Source organism: Zalophus californianus, chromosome X (assembly GCF_009762305.2).
Source record: "Zalophus californianus isolate mZalCal1 chromosome X, mZalCal1.pri.v2, whole genome shotgun sequence".
NCBI lineage: Eukaryota > Metazoa > Chordata > Mammalia > Carnivora > Otariidae > Zalophus > Zalophus californianus.
This window is the reverse complement of record NC_045612.1, coordinates 117537233-117557663: the sequence shown is the minus strand read 5'-3', so window position 1 is coordinate 117557663 and position 20431 is coordinate 117537233. Positions and strand designations below refer to the sequence as shown.

Sequence of the window (20431 nt, the reverse complement as noted above, 5' to 3'; positions counted from 1 at the left end):
AATTGATAATAAACCATTTTTTAAAAAAATAAAGGTAGGGGCCCCTGGGTGGCACAGTTGGGAGTGAGTTGAGTGTCTGACTCTTGATTTCGGCTCAGGTCACGATCTCGGGGTTGTGAGATCGAGCCCCGAGTTGGGCCCTGGGCTCAGCTCAAGACGAGTCTGCTTGGGATTCTCAATTTCCCTCGCCCTCTCCCCCTTCCCTGCCCCCCACCAAGCAGGCTTGCGAGCACACCCTCTCTCTCTCTCAAATAAATAAATAAGTCCTTAAAGAATACAATAAAAAAATTTAGGGCACCTGGGTGGCTCAGATGGTTAAGCATCTGCCTTCGGCTCAGGTCATGATCCCAGGGTCCTGGGATCGGGTCCCGCATCGGGCTCCCTGCTCCTTGGGAGCCTGCTTCTCCCTCTGCCTCTCTCTCTCTCTCTGTCTCTCATGAATGAATAAATAAAATCTTTAAAAAAAATTAAAAAGAATAAAGGTATAGTTTTTTGTTTTTTATATAAATCCTACACTATGCCACAATAATTCTGTCACTTTCCAAGTATCATGGAGATTATTCTAGATTAGAACGGATCAAGCTGTGGCATTCTTAATTACTATGTAGTATGTCATGTACGTCATTGTATGGACACATGTGTTTAAACGGCTAGTTCTCACCTGGGGGCCATTGGGTGCCCCCCCCTCCCCCAAAGCAGGCAGTAGGCAATATCTGGAGATATTTTTCGTTGTCACCACTGGAAGTCGGGGGAGCTCCTGGCCTCTAGTGAGTAGAGCCCAGGGATGCTGCTCAACACCCTACAATGTACGGGACAGCCCCCACAGCAGGTATCCTCTCAAACTGTTACTAGTGCCCAGGTTGAGAAGCCCTGATTTAAGCAGCCCATGATCAAGGAAAACGTAAATTATTTCCAATATTTGCTTTTATAAATGATGTTGAATATGCCATCTTCCAGATATAGAACTTCCTTATATGTCATTTCCAGGTACATAATGATTCCCCTATTATTTTGGACACTTACTTTGTTCCCTTTTTTCCCAACATTTTAAAATTGGAATAAACATTTGTACAGTAAGCCTTTGTTCTTACTTTGGGTTTTTTTTTTCCAGAAAATTATTTAGACTTCTAAAAGTAGGATTACTGGGTTAAAGGGGAATAAGTTTTTCCTCTGAGATATACGGGGCTCCCATTTCTCCTAGGAAGGGGATATTTCCCCCATTCTATCTGGTTATCGCTTTCATGCAAGAAAGTGAGTGATTTTCGCAGAGTGATTTTATATCCAGCCACTTACTAGGAGGTTTTGTTTGATACTCTTAGCACAGAGGTGAAGGTGGCTTTCGCTTCCTTACTATAATCTGTTGAGCCTCAACTCCAAATCATGCCAAACACACACAGAAGCTAAAACCTACATGTGTGCACGGTAAACACGGCTTCTGGACAAATCCTGTGCCCTCCATCCTCATTCAAGCACATCACCACCCAAAGCTGGATGCGGCCATTGTAGGGTTTGCTTTTAGTACCGTACTACCTACAGATAAATAAATCTTCCCCCTCCTCTCCGATAGCTGTGACTCTTACGAATAGCTTCGAAGCTTCCAGAGCCTTATTAAATAGTAATGGTGCTGGTAGAGAGTCTTGTCTCTTTTTTTCCTCAAATTAACAGGATTAAGTCTAATATCTGTGTTACACACAACACGGGAAGTTCACTGAAGAGTCTTCATGATACTGAGAAAGTACCCTTCTTTCCCAGTTTTCCTAGAGTAAGTTTTTGTCTTTGCAAAATGGGTTTTGACTTTAATCAAGCTTTTTGTCCGCCCCACCCCCAGTTTGGCTTCAACAATTGCTATGGCTTGGTTTTGAGAGTACACAGCAAGCTAGAAAAAACAGGCTGTGTGGGCTGGAGGTGTGAATCACCAGCACCCTTCCCTTCCTCCCCAGGATATGGTCCAGGCATTGCATGTGAATGCCGCTGGCTACCAGCCAGCAAATAGGAGTGTGGCCTTTCCAATGGACACACCCTTGCAAATAGGACCGGTCTGTTCTCCTGAGCAAAATCAAAAAGCCTGCTGAGGCTTGTAGGGAAAAACTTGAAAAAACACTCCGAAGCCCAGCTAAGAACATAAGCGACGAGGTCATCCTTAAATGTCCCTGAAGTATGATGGTTTCGTAAACGTCCCCACGCGGGAGTGACAGACCATGCCGCCTTCCCCGGGACTGAGGGGTTCCCAGGAGCATGGCACTTTCAGTGCTGGAACCAGGAAAGTCCTGAGGCTGTAATTTAAAGGATGATTTTGAAAGGCACAAAACTCGTTTCTCAGAACAGGTGAAAAGTTCATCAACGGTGCGCTGAACTTCAAGTGCTGCTTTTTCGAGCTAAACTAAACTTGGGCAGGGCATGGGTTTCTCAGATCATGTTTCTGATTGTTCATAGCTGCCCTAAGCATATCAAGATATGATGCCTGACCAGAAGTAGGTAACTACAAAATTATTCCACCCTTTACCACTCAGGCCTTTTGAAAACAGGGCTCCCCAGAGTCCTAACTCCCGACAGGAAATGCTGAATGCATTTTCCCCCTTTGTCATGTGACCTCCAGCTGTGCCTCCTTTTCCAGCACATTCCTTCTCCCTCAATTGTCAGGCAAGTTTTTAACAGGAATACTATAGTCATCCAAACCACTAAGTTAAAAAGAAACGATTACCCGCTAACTCAGTAAAATCAGGTCCTGGCTCTTAATACCATTACAGTATTTCTGGTTTTGAAGATCATCTAGATGGGCGCTTCTCCAGTCTTACTGTGCATATCAATCACTTGAGGATGTTGATGAAATGCAGATTATGCGTTCGCAGATCAGAGGGGGAGCCTGAGGTCCCAGTTTCACAGTTCACACTCAAGGTAGTAAGAATTTTGTAGGATGATATTCTCCACGTTTCTTTGATCACATATCACTATTAGTTTAGAAAGTGAGCATGCACTCCTAATGTATCTATCTATTTATAGTTTATATTCATGTGTTGTTATAGCAGAATTGCACTTTTATTTTAAAAAGTTAATGTCCGTCAGCACAGCACTGACTCAAGTAGCCCCCAGCCTGTTTTGAAGACCACTGATCCTGAAAACGCACCCATTACGTCAACATTCAGGGAATGCTTGTATTTCTCCAGGCATAAGAAAAGGGAGAAGAGAGAGAGGGAGAAACCGCGTGAGCAAGCACAGAGGGACAGTGAGAGGGAGAAGCAGACTCCCCAGTGAGCAGGGAGCCCGATGCGGGGCTCGATCCCAGGACCCTAAGATCATGACCTGAGCCGAACGCAGACGCTTTACCCACTGAGCCTCCCAGGCGCCCCCTAGCTCCATTCTTTATACTAGTTAGCCTTTTCAAACTTTATACCAAGCCTGTAGAAAATGAGCGAGGAGGAGTTGATGAGAGCCTACAAGTAGGCCCTGTTTTGAACTGCAGACTTTTAACATTCACATTAAGAGACAGAGGAGCCCTCGGCTTACCTACACGCCTGGGAAAAACGGATACAGTTGATTCTAGTTTTTCCCGGTAGTTCTATTAAGTTGCCACGATCATCAGATTCGTGAACACCGAAACAAAGCTCTTGGGGAAATACAGGGTCTGGTCCCTTGGAGCCTCTAACCACAACATTTTCATCAACCAATCAATATATAACCTTGTTTTATGTGTGTTTCCGTTTAAAGATACCTCATTTTATTTATATATATATATATTTGACTCATTAACATTGAACTCAACAAGCAGCCCTCTGTCTCAACCCTGAACAAAACTCACACACCTTTCTCCAAAAGGCACAACACAGCCTTCTTGCACTTAGAACGCTAGACAGCACTCCAGCACTATGCTTGGGAACTATTTTAAACAGTGAAATCACCAACAAAAAGCACAGAAATGTGGAAGATTGTGGCATTAAGTAGAGCGCAAGGACACCTGTTTACAGTCGGAGCTGAAACGAGAAGGCAGCATGGCCTCGTCCGCCCTCAGCTGGGAAGGCGCACACTGACCTGCTTTGCGCTCGCCCACATAAGAGAGCGTCAACACCACAGGTACTGCGTTGGGGGTTACAAATAAATTTTAGCGAGTAGATGAATTCACGAACACAGAATCCACAAATAATGAGTATTGACTGTAATTTATAACTTCGGTTTTAAGGAAGGAAAATTCTTACTCAAAAGTCAAGGGCCAGACACCAGTATGCTACAGCTGAACTCCTTCACAGTTTAAAGTTGAGCACCTTACAATTTATAAATTGCAGTTTATAAAGGCAATTAAGTTTCCTTTTCCATAATGGAAAAGAAAGCAATGTATGCCATCATTCGTTTTATTTAATATACTCATCGTCGTTAGCAAAAACTCTTTCTTATCCAATTAAATTCAGCCAGGAGTTACTGAGTATCTCTACCTGCAGAACACGGAGAGGTGTGGGATTATCTCAGCTGAAGCCATTTATCGTCCTCTGGACCATGGGAGGGGAGGTTGAGGCAATTCCTAACCCTAATCCCTGACAGAATATGATCGAGGCCACCGTAAATGTCTCATGTGCATGAGACTAGTAAAAACAGAATGCTATGGGGACCCAACGAAGGAGAAAGTGCACTCTGTTGAGATTGTCCTATGACACTTGATGGAGACAATGACATCTAAAAAGACCTTGAGGGGTTAGAACAATGGTAACGGAGCTGTGCGAGGAAGCGGCGAGAATGTCCTGATACCAGAAGCAGAGGAGCACTGTGAGGAGACGTGTTCTGGGAACCGAGTCAGAATCCAGCATGGCTGTAGGGTCAGTGAAAGGAATGGTCTCCAGTGTTCTTGTAAGGCAAGACACAATGCCCCCAAAGTGCTAACAGACAAGAGAACCGGAAGGCCAATGGCTATGTGAGAAAGGGAGACCCGTCCAACTACCTTGATCCTTCATATTATTTCCAGAAGCTTCTTGGTTTACTCAACATTTACACTGCAGTGGTTAACTCTTTACTGGTCCATCTTTCACCTCCTTAACCAGATTATGAATTGGAAGCAAGTTGCCAAGCCTCCTTCTTCCTTAGGCTCCCGCCCTCCGCAACACACAAAACACACACACCCAACCTACAAAAGATCGCCTGACACCAGTATCTTCATGTCGCCAGTCTTTAGTAAATATTTACTCATTCAATAATTGGCTTGACAAACACACTGAGCCTTGCTCTGTTTCCTAATACAGGTTCTTCCCACGGAGCAGATGGCTACATTTTCTCATTAACTGTCCCTGCGTTTTCCCAGAATATAGGTACATGTGGAGAATGAGAATCTTTTAAAGTGCCACAATATTGCATTATACATTTTTATCTCCTTATCTAAAACTGAAAGTAAGTGTTCAGCACAATCTCTACAAATCTTAGAGTTAAATTTATAAATGTATTGTTATGACCTTAAAAATCCTAATTTTTAGGCTATGTTCTATTTCAGCCCTTGAGTCTGTAATTCCTGAGAACTGACTTTAAATTACTAACAGTTTTCTTTGGATTGTCTTTGGAGTTTAAAATATTACATGAGATTAAACATTTCTGAATATTCTTGAAGAAAAACTAGTTTTCTACATAAAATTATTTAAATCACATCTTAAATTGTTTCTTTCACAAATTATTTTAATTATATAAATATTTTAAGAAACCCATTCTTTTTTTATTTATTCTTTTTAGAGGTGGGGGAGGGGCAGAAGGAGAAGGAGAAAGAGAATCCCAGGCAGATTCCATACCCAGCGCATGAGCCCCACATGGGGCTCGATCCCACAACCCTGAGATGATGACCTGAGCCAAAATCAAGAGTCCAATGCCCAACTGACAGAGCCACCCAGGTGGCCCAGAAGCCAATTCTTGTTCTTTACTTACTGCTCAAATAAAAATATCTCCAGTGGCACAAATTCAAAGAATATTAAAAACAGTAAATATTTAAATTTGAATATACTTCATGTAAAGTATGTGGCTTGCCACAGTAGCTAGTCTGTAGCTAAGAACTTATAAATTAATTTAACTATGATTCATTGTTTCTAACTTTGAGTTTTCTATTAGAAGTGATTACTACGGGCACCTGGCTGGCTCAGTCGGAAGACTATGCGACTCTTGATCTCAGGGTCGTGAGTTTGAGCCCTACACTGGGTGTAGAGATTACTTAATAGTTAAAAAAAGAAGGAGTATTAAATTTTGAGGCCCCTGGGTAGCACAGTCGGTTGAGCGTCCAACTCTTGGTTTTGGCTCAGGTTGTGATCTCAGGTCATGAGATGGAGCCCCAAGACAGCTCCGTGCTCAGCTCAGAGTCTGGTTAAGAGTTTCTCTCCCTCTGCACCCCCCGACTTGTGCACGCTCTCTCTCTTTCTCTCTCTTTCTCTCAAATAGATAAATAAATCTTTACCAAAAAAAAAAAGAAATGATTACTAGATTTAATAACAGAGGCAAATTCAAAAATACTCACTTTTGCAGTCAAATTATTTTACTTACTGTCTCAAAACCTCGATGTGGGTGATCAGGAAATCCGCCTGGTCTACCTCCTTTAAATTCATCAAACAGTAAAAATGGATCCAGATTTTTTAACTGAAATAAAAATTAAATCCAGCAGATTAGACATGCCTTTTAAACCACACTAGTAGCGGCTATATTCATGGACAGATCTAGCAAAACTCACTGAAAACGACATAGCTAATGAGAAACTTTTGCAGTGAAAATTACTTTCAGGAAAGAACTACTTACACACACACACACACACACACACACACACACACACACACACACACACAGACTAGCTAAGTTAAAGAGCTGATTTTATAAGAAGTACGAAGAAAGGAAAAACATTTCATGATCATCTAAGATCTAAATGGTTAAGCACAAACAAGATACTGTCTATCCTAAACAGATGCAAAAAATCAGTGATTGCATTATCATAAATGCTCTGGAGGAAGACAATTTAACATATATGTTAGACTACTCCATCTGGGCAAAGATACACATGAAATTATGATGGGAGATGGGCTGAGGAAAGAGGTCGAATCTTAGAGGAGTTGGGGGTTTTATTCTGAAGGTGACAGGTTTTAATCAGAGGTTAAGAAGATCAGATTTAGAAAGATCACTCTAGCATTCAAGTGGGAAGATGCTGGGAGAAGGAAGAGACAGGAGACAGAGTAGTCAGAAGGCATTTTGACTAGTCCAGGCAAAAACACAGGTCCGCTTAGGCAACAGCAGTAGAGATGGAGAATGAGAAACAGAGCACTGGATGCCCCCCAGATCTCTAGCTGTAGTGCCTAGGAAGATGGGAGAGGCATCCAGAAGCACAAGGAATCTAACAGAAGCCACAGCTCTGAAATAGCTATTTTAGGCAGTCATTTTAGGTCACGCTGACTTTGAGATATCTACATAAATGTTATCTATATTAACTATCGTTAGTGTCCAGTATATCGTACAAAAGGTCGAAGGCAACTGAAGATAAATCTCGAGCTCAAATGAGAGGCAGAAACAGATGAGGCAGTCATCAGCGTAGTCATCAGCGTGTCTTGGTTATTCTTGGCCATTTGTTATTCTATAAAAATTTTTATTAAGTTTAAAAGCTAATAGAAATAAAAATGTTGGGCTTCTGATTGGAATCACTTTGAGTCTATGGACCAACGGGGAAAGATTGGCCTTTTTTTTGAGAGAGAGAGAGAGTGCACGCACAGGAACATGGGGAGAGGGGCAGAGGGAGAGGGAAAGAGAATCTTTTTTTTTTTTTAAGATTTTATTTATTTATTTGAGAGAGAGAGAATGAGAGATAGCACGAGAGGGAAGAGGGTCAGAGGGAGAAGCAGACTCCCTGCTGAGCAGGGAGCCCAATGCGGGACTCGATCCTGGGACTCCAGGATCATGACCTGAGCCGAAGGCAGTCGCTTAACCGACTGAGCCACCCAGGCGCCCGAGGGAAAGAGAATCTTAAGCAGGCTCAACACCTAGCACGGAGCCCAAGCCAGGGCTCCATCCCATGACCCTGAGATCATGACCCGAGCTGAAATCAAGAATGGGATGCTTAACCGACTGATCCACCCAGGTGCCCCGAGGGAAGGTTGATATTTATATAATATTGAGGTTTCCTACACATAAACATATTTATCTCCATCTATTTGGGGCTTTTAAAAGGTCTTTCACTAGGATTTGTAATTTTCTCCATAAAGACTTTGTATATATATATTTTAAAGTTTTTGTAGCTAACATTTTTAACGACATTGCAAATAGGATTTTTAAATTATGTTCTTGAACAGTATGCTACTAGGGATTTAAAAATGTGAATAGAAAAGTGATTTTTGAACATTGCTAAGCTCTTATTAATCTATCTGTAGCTTCTTTTGGGTTTTCTTTGTGGACATTCAGATCACCGGTGTATTTATCAATAAGCTTTTGCCCAGCAGTTCACAAATTACTTTTGCTTGCATTAGATTAAAGCTGTAGCAGGCTGCTGTTTTTCTGGGTTTTGCTAGGCCTGGCTGGCCTCCACATGGCTTCTCATTCTCCAACCCAAGCTGAAACAGTGGCCACTATCTAGGACATGCTGTTCTCATAACCGAGGACAGGAGCAAATGGAAGCCAAGCCAATAGTGTGCAATCACATTAACACGTCCCATTGGTCACAGCATATGACATGGCCAAGCCCCCAAGGCAGGAGGAGGGCACTTAAATCCTGCCTATGGGACTCACAGGTAATGTACCTAAAAGTGGGGGGGAGTGTATAATCCCATGGGGAGTGGACAGTTAATATTTGGCGATAATATTCCAACCAACACCCATCAGCAAATAATGGGCTTTTCCCCTTCATTTTTTCTTTCTTTTTTTTTTGAGATTTTATTTATTTGACAGAGAAAGACACAGCGAGAGAGGGAACACAAGCAGGGGGAGAGGGAGAGGGAGAAGCAGGCTCCCCGCCGAGCAGGGAGCCCGATGTGGGGCTCAATCCCAGGACCCTGGGATCACGACCTGAGCCGAAGGCAGACGCCTAACGACTGAGCCACCCAGGCGCCCCTTCATTTTCAATCTTTACACGTTCTGTTTCTTTTTCTTGTCTTTTTGCAAACTAGCGCGTCTACGACAATGCTGAGTAGAAATGACTAACAGATGTCCTTGTTTTCTCCCGGATTTTATATAGATTGCTTTTTCAAGATTGACCAGCACACAGGTTGTTTAATGCAGGTTTTCTGCAGATTCCCTTCATAAGATAAAAGAATTCCCCTTCCATTTCTAGTTTACTAATTTTCTGAATATACACAGTTGTTCAATTCCATTGAATGCTTTTTCTGCACTATTGAGATGGCTTTTTTTTCCTGTAGTCTCTTACTGTTGGTAAATTATGTAACTAGATTTTCCAACATTAAACCAAATTTGCTACATTCTGACAATCCAAACTTTGTGGTGATGTATTTTATCTTTTTTATACACTGCTGTATCTGGGTGGTTAATATTTTGCTTATGATTCTTGCAGAAACGTGTATAAAAGCGATGTACTGATGCTTTCACTTGCTGTCCTCATCTGGTCCTGACTGCAAGGCAGTGTCATTTCATGAAGTGATGGTATCTGTATCTTAAATATTGGGCGAAATTTGTTTGTAAAATCATCTGGACCTGTTGTCTTTGTAACAGGCTTTTAAAATACTGACTCTATTGCCCTAATGGCTATGAAACCATTCAGACTTTCTTCTTTCTTTCTCACTGTTTTTGGACTCTAAGACTTTCTCCAGCTTCCCAGCAGCTGAGCTAATTACATTTTCAAGTTACTTGTTTGTTTCAGGGTATCTACTGGATCATGCTGCTAGAAATGAGAGTACTAGACCCTCTGTCCCTGGCTCTGGTTTCTACTCTCTTATTTTCACTTTCCATGGGAAAACACACACACACACACACACACACACACCACACACACACCACACACACACACACACACACCATATACTGTGCACACACATAAATTCAACAAGCTGGTGCAAGTTTTTCACATAACCAAGTCTCAGTTCCTTCACTTTAAAACGTGGACTGTCATCCATAAAAAGCTGGGCCACTTTGCAGCCCATCTCAGTTGGTATTTCATGCAGTGAAATGTTAAAAGGTAACTGAAAAGGAAAACATTTACTGAATTCTCCCCCAAACGCCCAAGAGGGCACGTCAACCTCAAGGTCCATTTCAAACCACCCTCACTGCTCTCCAGCACATCCCCAATATTTCCATCTCCTCTCACTCAACTCCTCACACCCTCATACCCTCTCCGCTTCTGGAATGGACACTCTCCCACCAGGAACCCTCCTACCCCTTCCAGTGAAAATCAATCCTGGATCTTTTCAATTTTATCCTGTCACTCATAACTCCACTTCAGCTCAATGAAAGGCCATGAATGGAACCAGGGCTGGGAGGAGGAGGGTGAAAATTCTCCTCTCGTATTTTTTTTAAATTTTTTTTAAGATCTTACTTATTTATTTGAGAGAGAGGATAAGCGGAGGGGAGAGGGAGAAGCAGGCTCCTTGCTGAGCAGGGAGCCCGATGCGGGGCTCGATCCCAGGACCCTGAGATCATGACCTGAGCCAAAGGCAGATGCTCAACAAACGGAGCCACCCAGGCGCCCCTCTCCTATTATTTCTTTTTCCTCTCACAGGATAAGATGTAGCTGAAAGGACTGGAAACAATGAACGGCGAGCAGCTGGTCCAATGCCTGGAGTGCAGCAGTCTGACACAGATGGGTGGGATCTGCTACAGTGCACCGACAAATCTCTGAGCCACAGTTCCCCCACATGCAAAAGAAAGGCTTCAGATGGCTTTTTAAGATGGCTTTTTAGTTCTACACTATTAGGGTTCTATGATATTAAAATGTGGGTAAAGAGGAGATGAGTATGTATTGCTTCTTGGTATCAGTTTGGTGTCCAAAAGATAGGTGAAGGGCATGAAGAGATACAAACCTCCAGTGACAAAATAAGTAAGTCATGGGGGGTGGAAAGGACAGCCTAGGGAATGGTCAGTAACACTGTAACATTACACTGTCTGCTGACAGATGGGGCCCAGGCTTGCGTGGCGAGCAGTTCATAATGTACATAAACATCAAATCACTATGTGGTACACCTGAAGCTAATAGACCATCCACTATACTTCAGCAGAGAAGTAAAAATACTGTAACACACACCAAAAAAACTGTAAAAAAAAAATGGAAAGAGTTTCACATGAGCAAATATGGCCTGCTGTTAAATAAACCGTGAAAAGCTTGCCAAGCCCACCCTCATCACCATCCACCGCTCACAGGACAAGAGTCCTCACTTGGCAAGGACTGTTTGTTCTGTATCGATCGCACATTCGAACCTTCTGGCTGCCAATCCATGATGCAGGGACAGACACAAGGAAAAGCCTGCAGAAGCCGGAGGCTGGTTGAGGAGAGCCAGAAGGATGAAGTGTTTATGGCCAAGAGATGGGGCACAAGTGTGAGACACTCTTCCTCCAACAAGCAAGAGTATCTTGCATCAGACTACTGTACTAAAGTGTGATTTGCAGGGTTGAGTATCAGGCTTTATTAAAGTTTCTAACATTCGGGGGCACCTGGGCGGCTCAGTCGGTTAAGCGTCTGTCTTCGGCTCAGGTCATGATCCCAGGTTCCTGGGATGGAGCCCCGCGTTGGGCTTCCTGCTCAGCGGGGAGCCTGCTTCTCCCTCTCCCTCTGCAGCTCCCCCTGCTTGTGCTCTCTCTCTCTGTGTGTCAAATAAACAAATAAACTCTCAAAAAAAAAAAAAAAATCAAGTTCCTAACATTCAGTAAACATTTAGCAAGTATTCAAGGGCATGTCAAGGGCATGCCTTATGATCTGTAGGCAGGATTTGACTGATAGAACTCGGATTTTCTACGTTTTGACGTGGTCACCAACTCATCCACATCTTTCTCTCGCTACATATTAAACTGATGATCTTTTCAAAGTTCTTGAACAATAGGAGAATGTCCTTTCCTTCACACAGTTCCAAATCCTTTAGTGGCCAAATGCAGGTGGCAGCTTCCAAGCTATTTCTTCCGATGTCTTGAGAAGGCCAGTCAAGACCTGTGGCCACCACCCCTCCAGTCTGTGGTACTCCCTTAGTAAAGCTCCAGCTGCCTGGCCTTTTATTTAAATCAGGAGGCACGCATAGCTACCAGGAATGTCAGTTCCTTGGAGATAGGGCCAACACTGTGCTTTTTTATGATGCTCCACTCCACCTAGAGTAACTCCGTGTGCATAGAAGATACTACGAACATCCCAAGTGGTCCTTATGTTAGGTCCCTAGGCACCCTGGTAGCTGGGTGTGGTCACATGACTGAAATCTGGCTAATGGGAGGTGTGTAGAAGTTGCTGGGTAAGCCTTTTAGGGAAACCCTTTATATATATTTAAAAAAGGAGGGGGGCTCCTGGGTGGTTCAGTCATTAAGCGTCTGCCTTCGGCTCAGGTCATGATCTCAGGGTCCTGGGATCGAGCCCTGCATTCTCCCTCTCCCTCTCCCACTCCCCCTGCTTGTGTTCCCTCTCTCGCTGTCTCTCATTGTCAAATAAATAAATAAAATCTTTTAAAAAATTACATTACATTAAATGGATGGATAGCTGGCAGCTTGCTCTTTTCCCTCTTCCTCCTCTCTGCACCCAAGGGCAAATGGTTGCTATTGCCCCAACAGCTGTCTTGGGCCACAAGGTGATGCACTTAAGAAAGTACTAAAAATGATGAACTAAGATAGAATGAGCATGGGTCTCTGAAAAGTGGGAGGCCTTCGGGCCCACCCTAGACCTTGGGTTTTCGAAAGAGAAACACAAATCCTTATATATGTATACCACTGGTTTTAGTGGCTTCTTTGTTACACAGCTGAACCTAACCCTAACTGAGAGAAAGCCAATAATGCCTTGGCAGCAGCCTGGAACCAACTGAGAGCCCACCCTCCCAACACCCCACAAAACGCCAGCCTATATCAAGGCAACATGACAGCGGCAGAAGGGAAAGGCCCATCGAAGGCAGACTCCAGCAACTCAGACTACCTCCTGGGCCTACTCAGCATCTAGACAGGGGCCCAACAGAAACGATGAAAAGGCAGAAGGAAACTGCCAGCACGTAGTCCAGACTGCGATCTAGATTCAGCCTTGAATGGACTTGAGCTATGACTCTATGCTCCTCCACCTGGACTCAACATCCCGAGACCCTGATAATGGAGAGGGCCATCTACAGAGGCTGTATCAATCAGGACCAAGATTCCTCAAGGTTATTTGATATCAAGGGACTCATAATTTTTAAGTGTGTAATGGGATTACAGTTTTATTTTTTAAAGTTTGTATCTTTTAGAGACACAAACTGAAATGAGAATGTCCGTGAGTTGATCACTATGGAGGTTGGGTACATGGAGATTTCATTACACTGTTTTCTTTTTCTAGGTTAGAAGCTCTTCGTGATAAAAAAAATATGTCTGAGAGTGGTCCCAGGAAAATCACGTTCCACCAAGGAGTGTCCGCTGGAAGGGGGGGGTGGAGGACAGAGGCGAGTACAAATGAGTCGTGGGCTTCCCTCCTGTTGGGGGCCCCGTCGAAGAAGCTGCTAACATCACGCTATGCAATCATTCACACCCAGTTTGGCTGCCTCGGCCCACATAGAATCGTAATAAAAGGTGTGAGCTAACCCCCCTCCTTCTCTTCTTTATTGTTCATCACCAAAAGGCTCAGTGGAAGCTTTGTAAACAGTTCTACTTCCTCATTTACACCCAGAGGGAACAGGTCACTGAGGGCCACTCATTCCAAACACTGTTGTAAATTCTACACTAAAATAGCTTCGGGCTCCAAAGTGTCAGAGATGTTTCTTCAGAGACAACGCGTTGGCACAAAATTTTTAGATGTAGTGCCCTGAAACTAGATCGGTGCTTCCCTTCTCTGCTGACTGGAGGGTGAGGGGTCTACCATTCCGACAAGCTGATAGAGTGCAGAGCGCTGAAAAAATATGGTGACAATTGAAATGGCCAAAAGCAGGTCCATGAGTAAGCCAATAATGGTATGCTGTACATGGGAACACGTCACAGCTATTTAAATGATGTTCGTGAAGGGGGCGCCTGGGTGGCTCAGTCGGTTAAGCGTCGGACTCCTGATTTCAGCTCAGGTCGTTATCTCAGGGTTGTGAGATCGAGCCCCGGGTTGGGCTCCACACTGGGTGTGGAGCCTGCTTAAGATTCTCTGTCTCTCCCCTGCCCCTCCCAGCCTCGCATGTGTGTGCACCCTCTCTCTCTCTCTCAAAAGAAAGAAAAAAAAGATGGGCATGAACAATTTATAATACCATGGGAAGTGCTTATGTTACCCTGTTATATGAAAAAATAAGGACACAAAATTGTTTATTTTATATAATCACCATGATGTAAAATATACAGCTACATGGAGACAAAAGGAAACACCCTCTGTCTTAATCGTGATTAAACCAGGGGGATGGCATTAGAAATGATTCCGATCCACATATTTTTCCTTAGGGTAGAGGCATACTAGGGAGACCCTCTGAATTAGTAGAATGTGGGGGGTCTTTAAAGCACAGGTTTTCAGCCAGGGACTCTTAACTGGGTACCATGGATAGAATTCAGGGCAGCTATAAACTTGGCTGGGAAAAAAATTACATCTTTCTTTTCACTAACCTCTAACGGAAAATTGTTTTTCTTCTGGACTTTTTTTTTGTAGTACAATGACATAATAAAATTTACCAGTTACCATTAAGTACATTGACACTGGTGAGCAACAGTCACCACCAGCCATCTCCAGACTGAAATTTAATACTTTAATCATGAATACAGTCAAAGAAGCAGAGTAGGGGCGCCTGGGTGGCTCAGATGGTTAAGCGTCTGCCTTCAGCTCAGGTCATGATCCCAGGGTCCTGGGATCAAGCCCCGCATCGGGCTCCCTGCTTGGCGGGGAGCCTGCTTCTCCCTCTCCGTCTACTGTTCCCCCTGCTTGTGCTCTCTCGCTCTATCAGATAAATAAATAAAATCTTGAAAAAAAAAAAAAAGCAGAGTAAATTTCCAGTATCTGTGACTCTGTCATCACTAGAAATCAAAGCTGTTTTCATATCACATGACAGTTGTTGCAAGTATACTGAACTACTTTTTTAAAGATTTATTTATTTGTTGGAGGGGAGGGGCAGAGGGAGAGAGAGAATCCTCGAGCAGACTCCGCACTGAGTGCGGAGACCAACGCGGGGCTCGATCTCACGACCCTGAGATCACAACCTGAGCCAAAATCAAGAGTCGTATGCTTACCAGAATGTGCCACCAGGCGCCCCGGTTATACTGAACTGTTCTTGTTCATGATCCTCACGGCTTTGAAATTAGATAGTTATATGACCTGCCACCAAGTCTTGTTACTTAATGCAAAATTACTAGATTACAAATTCCTTTTGTAATATTGTGTTCGCCATATTTCGATATGTTTTCCTTTGTAATCCTATGTATTTTATTTCCTGCATTTAAAAAATATTATTCTGGGGCACCTGGGTGGCTCAGTCAGTTAAGCATCTGCCTTCGGCTCAGGTTATGATCTCATGTCCCTCTCCCTCTGCCCCTCCCCCTGTTAGTGCTCTCTCACTCTCCCTCTCTGTCAAATAAATAAACAAAATCTTAAAAAAAAAAAAGCAAAAAAAATATTATTCTGAGAAGAAACGTGTTGTTTTCATCAGACCGCCGAAAGGAGTTCACAAGACAAAAGAAAAATTAAGAAACCTTCAGCAGATGTGTTCTGGCAGATGGAGTAATTAAAGTATTAGCTACCCTCGACATACAATAATGGCTTTACTAATGCATGTCCAAATTCTTTGTAATTTTTCTGTGGTGACGTGGCCTAGTACAATATGATACCACATCCATCTGTATCTCCCCAACATCCACCGTGCATTTAGCCCTTAGAATAATCCTGTCTGCGTGTCTCCCTTTGGAAAACAATGTCTGATGGACCCCAAAAGACATTCACAGGCAAAAAGGAAGCTAATGGCAGAAAGAGTATGAGAATATCAGAGCAGATTTAAGAAGAGGAACAAACTGACCTCATTTTTAAAAAGAATCCATTTCCTAATATACTACTTCTTTTATTCAAAAATATTTTTTTAGGGGGGAAGATGCTCAACACCACCAATCATCAGGGAAAGGCAAATCCGAACCACACTGAGAGATCACCTCACACCTGTCAGAATGGCTAGCATCAAAAAGACAAGAAATAACAAGTATAGGGAAGGATGTGGAGAAAAGGGAACCCTTGTGCACTGTCAGTAGGAATGTAAATTGGTGCAGCCACTATGGAAAACAGTAGGAGGTTCCCCGAAAAATATGATCCAGCGATCCCACTTCTGGGTGTTGACCCAAAGAAAAAGAAAACACTGACTTGAAAAGTGATCTGTACCCCCAAGTTCACTGCAGCATTATTCACAAGAGCCAAGACACGGAAACCACCTAAATGCCCACTGAATGGAAAAAGAAAACATGATATATATGTGTGTGTGTACACACACACACACACACACACACACAATGAGATATTACTCAGCCATAAAAAAATGAGATCTTGTCATGTGCAATAACATGGGTAGATCTTGAGGGCATTATGCTAAGTGAAATAGAGAAAGCCAAATACCTTATGAGCTCACTTACGTGTGGAATCAAAAAATAAATGAATGAAGCTCACAGACACAGAGAACAGCTTAACGGTTGTTGCCAGAGGTGAGGGGTGGGGGGGTGGGTGAAAAACATCAAGGTGTTCAAAAAGTACAAACTTCCAGTTATAAGATAAAGAAGTGATAAGATCAATAAGCCCTGGGGATGTCATGTACAGCATGGTGACTGTAATTAACATTATTGTTTTGCATATTTAGAAGTTGCTAAGAGAGTAAATCTTCAAAGTTCTCATCACAAGAAAAAAAAGTTGTCTAACTATGTATGGTGACGGATGTTAACTAGATTGATTGTGGTAACTGTTTCACAATATACGCAAATACCAAATCGCTATGTCGTCCACCTGAAACTAAGACAATGTCATATGTCAGTCATACTTCAATCAAAAAATCTTTTTGGAATCTGGGATGGTGATGAGCACTGTATTCCCTGGGCTATAACCACCATTTGATACCTTTCTGTGCAGATAAGATGTTCTTTTCTGCAAGTCCCACGTCCTCTGTAATTTTCAAATAAAACTGCTCTCGTGCTGAGAGAGGTCTACCTAACCTAAAATCACCTCCTACGAGAGAAGCCTTCACGCGCCCCTGTCCCCACAGGAGGTCCACAGAGTCGGGTCTCAGTGGTTTTTCCATGAACCCAAATCCCTGGCGAGGCTGACTGGCCAAGGGGTAGGGGGGTATGTGACCCTGGGAATTTGGAACTGGAACCTAAAGTTACTCCCCGGTGCTTTGAACTGCCGGCGAGTCAAGTTGGGGCTATAAGGTGGGCGTGTTGGGAGATGAGCACGCTCAGGCTGGTAGATCAACCCAGGATAGGAAAGGCAATGTGGAGAGGGGTGAAGATGCTTCGGCTGCACCTTCTGCGCTGGACCTCTGTACCCACGTTAGCGAAACCCCCTTCGGGCTAGGGCTGGTCCAGTGGAGACCCTAACTGCTGAGTTTAGAGTCGGCCCCTATGGCACCCCCACAAGGCGGCTCATGATTTTCCTGGGCCCTCTCTTCCCAAGTTAAGCCTCAGTGTGTCCCGCCCCGCCCCCGTGCCTTCTGCAGGAAAGCACGAAACAGCCGGAACAGCCACCCAAGCAGCGTACCTCGGGTCTGCCAATGCTTCTGCGGACCCTGGCTCCAACCCCTTCCGACTGCTCCCGGCTCAGCACTGACAGGGTAACCTTCTTGGAGGATGCCATGTCGAAGTCCAAAGAGAGTGTTCCGATGCTAAGCTGTAGAGGTTAGAGGACCAAAAGAGGAGCAACAAGAAAGAAAAATCGTAAGGCGGCCACATCCAAAGACTACGAAATAAAGGATATTAAATTCAGACCTGCCCGAAATATTAACAGCTACAATATATTGACTCCTCACTCTGTACAAGCCCTAGGTTAGGAAATTTAAAACAATAATGCTGGTGAACATGTACAAGTAAGTACTAATGTTATCAGTACCACTAATTATTTGCAATCTCATATAAGCCCACAGCCCTCTTTTACAAGGTTTAGCAATAACAGCTCTGCTGGGGACTTACCACTAATGAGCAATTTATCTGCTTTCCTTTTTTTTTTTTTTTTTAAGTGGGCTCCACGCCCAGCGTGGGGCTGGCACTTACGACCTCGAGGTCAAGAGTCGCATGCTCTACTAACTGGGCCAGGCAGGCGCCCCTTTATCTGCTTTATCTCATTGAAATTTCTCAACCTCCCCAACCCCACATTGCCCGCAAGAGGTAGGTGCTACCACGAGGCTGAGATGTATGTGGTGACTAACGGAACACGAAGGAAATCCATGAGGTCTGTGACTCTCACCAGAACATGTCGAAGATCTCGGCACTGAAAGGATCTTCGAGGGTCACCAAATTCAAAGATCCATCTATCCCTAAAGTTCAGGGCCAAGTTTAGTGGCAAGAAATCTTTTAAGTTTTGTCAGGAAGTCTTCAAGAGCGCCGGAAACGGAAGGAGGAGGTGCCCTTGACAATGCATCCTGTATTTGAGGACCAGTCTATACCCCGCCTTTGTGATTCAAGAGTTTTCTCTTTGTGGGCCTGAGTTCTAAGGAATGGAGCATCCCAGAACAAACACAATCCATCTCTTTTCCACTTGAAATGCTTGCAGATGGTACCACCAAATCCCTAAAACTCTTCTTCAAGCGAAATACAATCCATTCCTTCAAAGATTCCTACTCAAATCAAGAGAGATGCTTTAGGAAGAAGCATAGACCCTAGGGCCTGAGAGCCTGGGTTTGCATCCCGGCGTCACCGGGTACCAGCTGTGTGACCCGAGGCCACTTGCTAAGCCTCTCTGTTCCTCAGTTTTTCCATCTGCGAAATAGGGGTACTAAGGCTGCCTACCTCAAAGTGCAGGTAGTGAGCCTTCTAAGAACGTTAGCTCCTGTTAATGAGAGCACTCTACTCCCCAAGTCCCGGCCCGTCCGTCAAAATGTGTCCCCCCGGGGGCAGGCAATCAATCAATCAATACTTACTGGATGCTGGACAGTGGGGCTCAGAAGTGAATTCAATCCTCAAAGCGGTATAGAACCGTCATCACCTACCTACAAGCAACTAGGAAGGGTTTTCCCCCTCCATGCGCCACTTCTAGGTCCTTCCAGACTCCCGCCCGTAAATGCTGTGCACGCGGACAACTGACGAGGTGCTTACCAGATCGCAGTGCTTGGCAGACAGGAAAGCGGCCTACCACCTTCGCCCAGTGTCAGAGACCTACTGAAGCATCTCCCGTCCCCTCCCAGGAGCCTCCCCCGGGAGTCGACGGCGGGCTGAGGAAGGCGGGGTCCCGCGCAGTGAGCTCAGCACCCCCGCGGGCCTGCGGTCCCCACGCAGCTGCGGCGGCTGGGGCGGCGGCGCTGGGCGCGGGCGCTGAGCTCAGGGCGGGGAGGGCGCCGGGCCAGCCGTCTCACCGTGACTCAGCGCTTCGCCGCCCGCGGCCGCCGGGTGGGCGGGAGGCGGGAGTCTGCCCGTCCCCGGGGGGTTGGGAGGGTGGGAAACGCTCCATTGTTTCCGGGCCGCGGGGCTCCTCTCGCGCCGCCCTCCGCCCCTCCCCTGCGGGCTCTGCTGCCCAGCGACCTCTGCGCCCCTTCCGCCCGGGAGAGATGCGACCCCCCCCCTCCAGGGTCTGGGGGCTCCCTGGGCCGGGCAGGTGCTCCGATCCGGGCGCTGTGGGTTCCATTTGTGCCTCCATCGCTTGTTAGCCGCGCGAGCTGGGGCCGGTGGCTCAGCCTCTCTGTGCCCCCAGGTCTTCCACTGTGAAAGGGGATAATAGAACCCCCCTGGTAGGGTTGTAGTGAGAATTCAATGAGCTTGGTATGCCCCCAGTACTACACGAAAGTTTGGCGCTTAGAACGGGGGTGGGGGGGGGCGGGGAGGAAGATGGGGGGAGTCTCAGAGCCCAGACTTTTTTGCTCCTGCCTAAAAAAGAGACTCACTCTGGTGGGGAGCCAGGTGGTTAAGAGCTTGGTTGCTGTGGAGGGCAGTGGGCAGGCACTGGAGAGTGTTCCCAGAGCAGTGTGGACTTGCAGGAGCCAGTGAGCCGATCTAGTTCATTGCTGGGATGCTTAACCAAGGATACACGCATGGCTGCTGGTCTCTGCCCTCTAATGCCAGAAAGCTCATTGTGTGGTTTGGAGAAAGGAAAGAAGGTGGCATTTCTAAAACAGGGGCCAGAAGGTAATGTTTTCAACTTTGCAGGCCACATACGTTCTCTGTGAAGACTGCTCCAGGTGGCCTTTGTAGCAACAAGCCAGCCATAGCACGTAAATAA

The 20431-nt window shown here is 45.0% G+C and overlaps 1 protein-coding gene across 3 annotated transcripts in view; it reads right to left on the bottom strand.

Moving 5' to 3' along the window:
* Positions 1 to 19551, bottom strand: part of PIR (pirin) — a 103368-nt gene extending 83817 nt beyond the window's left edge. The window contains exons 1-3 of one of the 3 annotated variants that reach the window (XM_027608965.2): positions 19315 to 19551; positions 17765 to 17893; positions 6496 to 6588 (exon numbers count right to left, since the gene is read on the bottom strand). In XM_027608965.2, the coding sequence (XP_027464766.1) occupies positions 6496 to 6588; positions 17765 to 17860 (189 nt within the window). In that variant the 5' untranslated portion in view covers positions 17861 to 17893; positions 19315 to 19551. Of the gene's footprint in view, positions 1 to 6495; positions 6589 to 17764; positions 17894 to 18466; positions 18555 to 19139; positions 19293 to 19314 lie in introns of those variants that run through there. The other 2 variants (XM_027608966.2, XM_027608967.1) reach the window with 2 other exon arrangements.
* Positions 19552 to 20431: the final 880 nt, after the last annotated feature.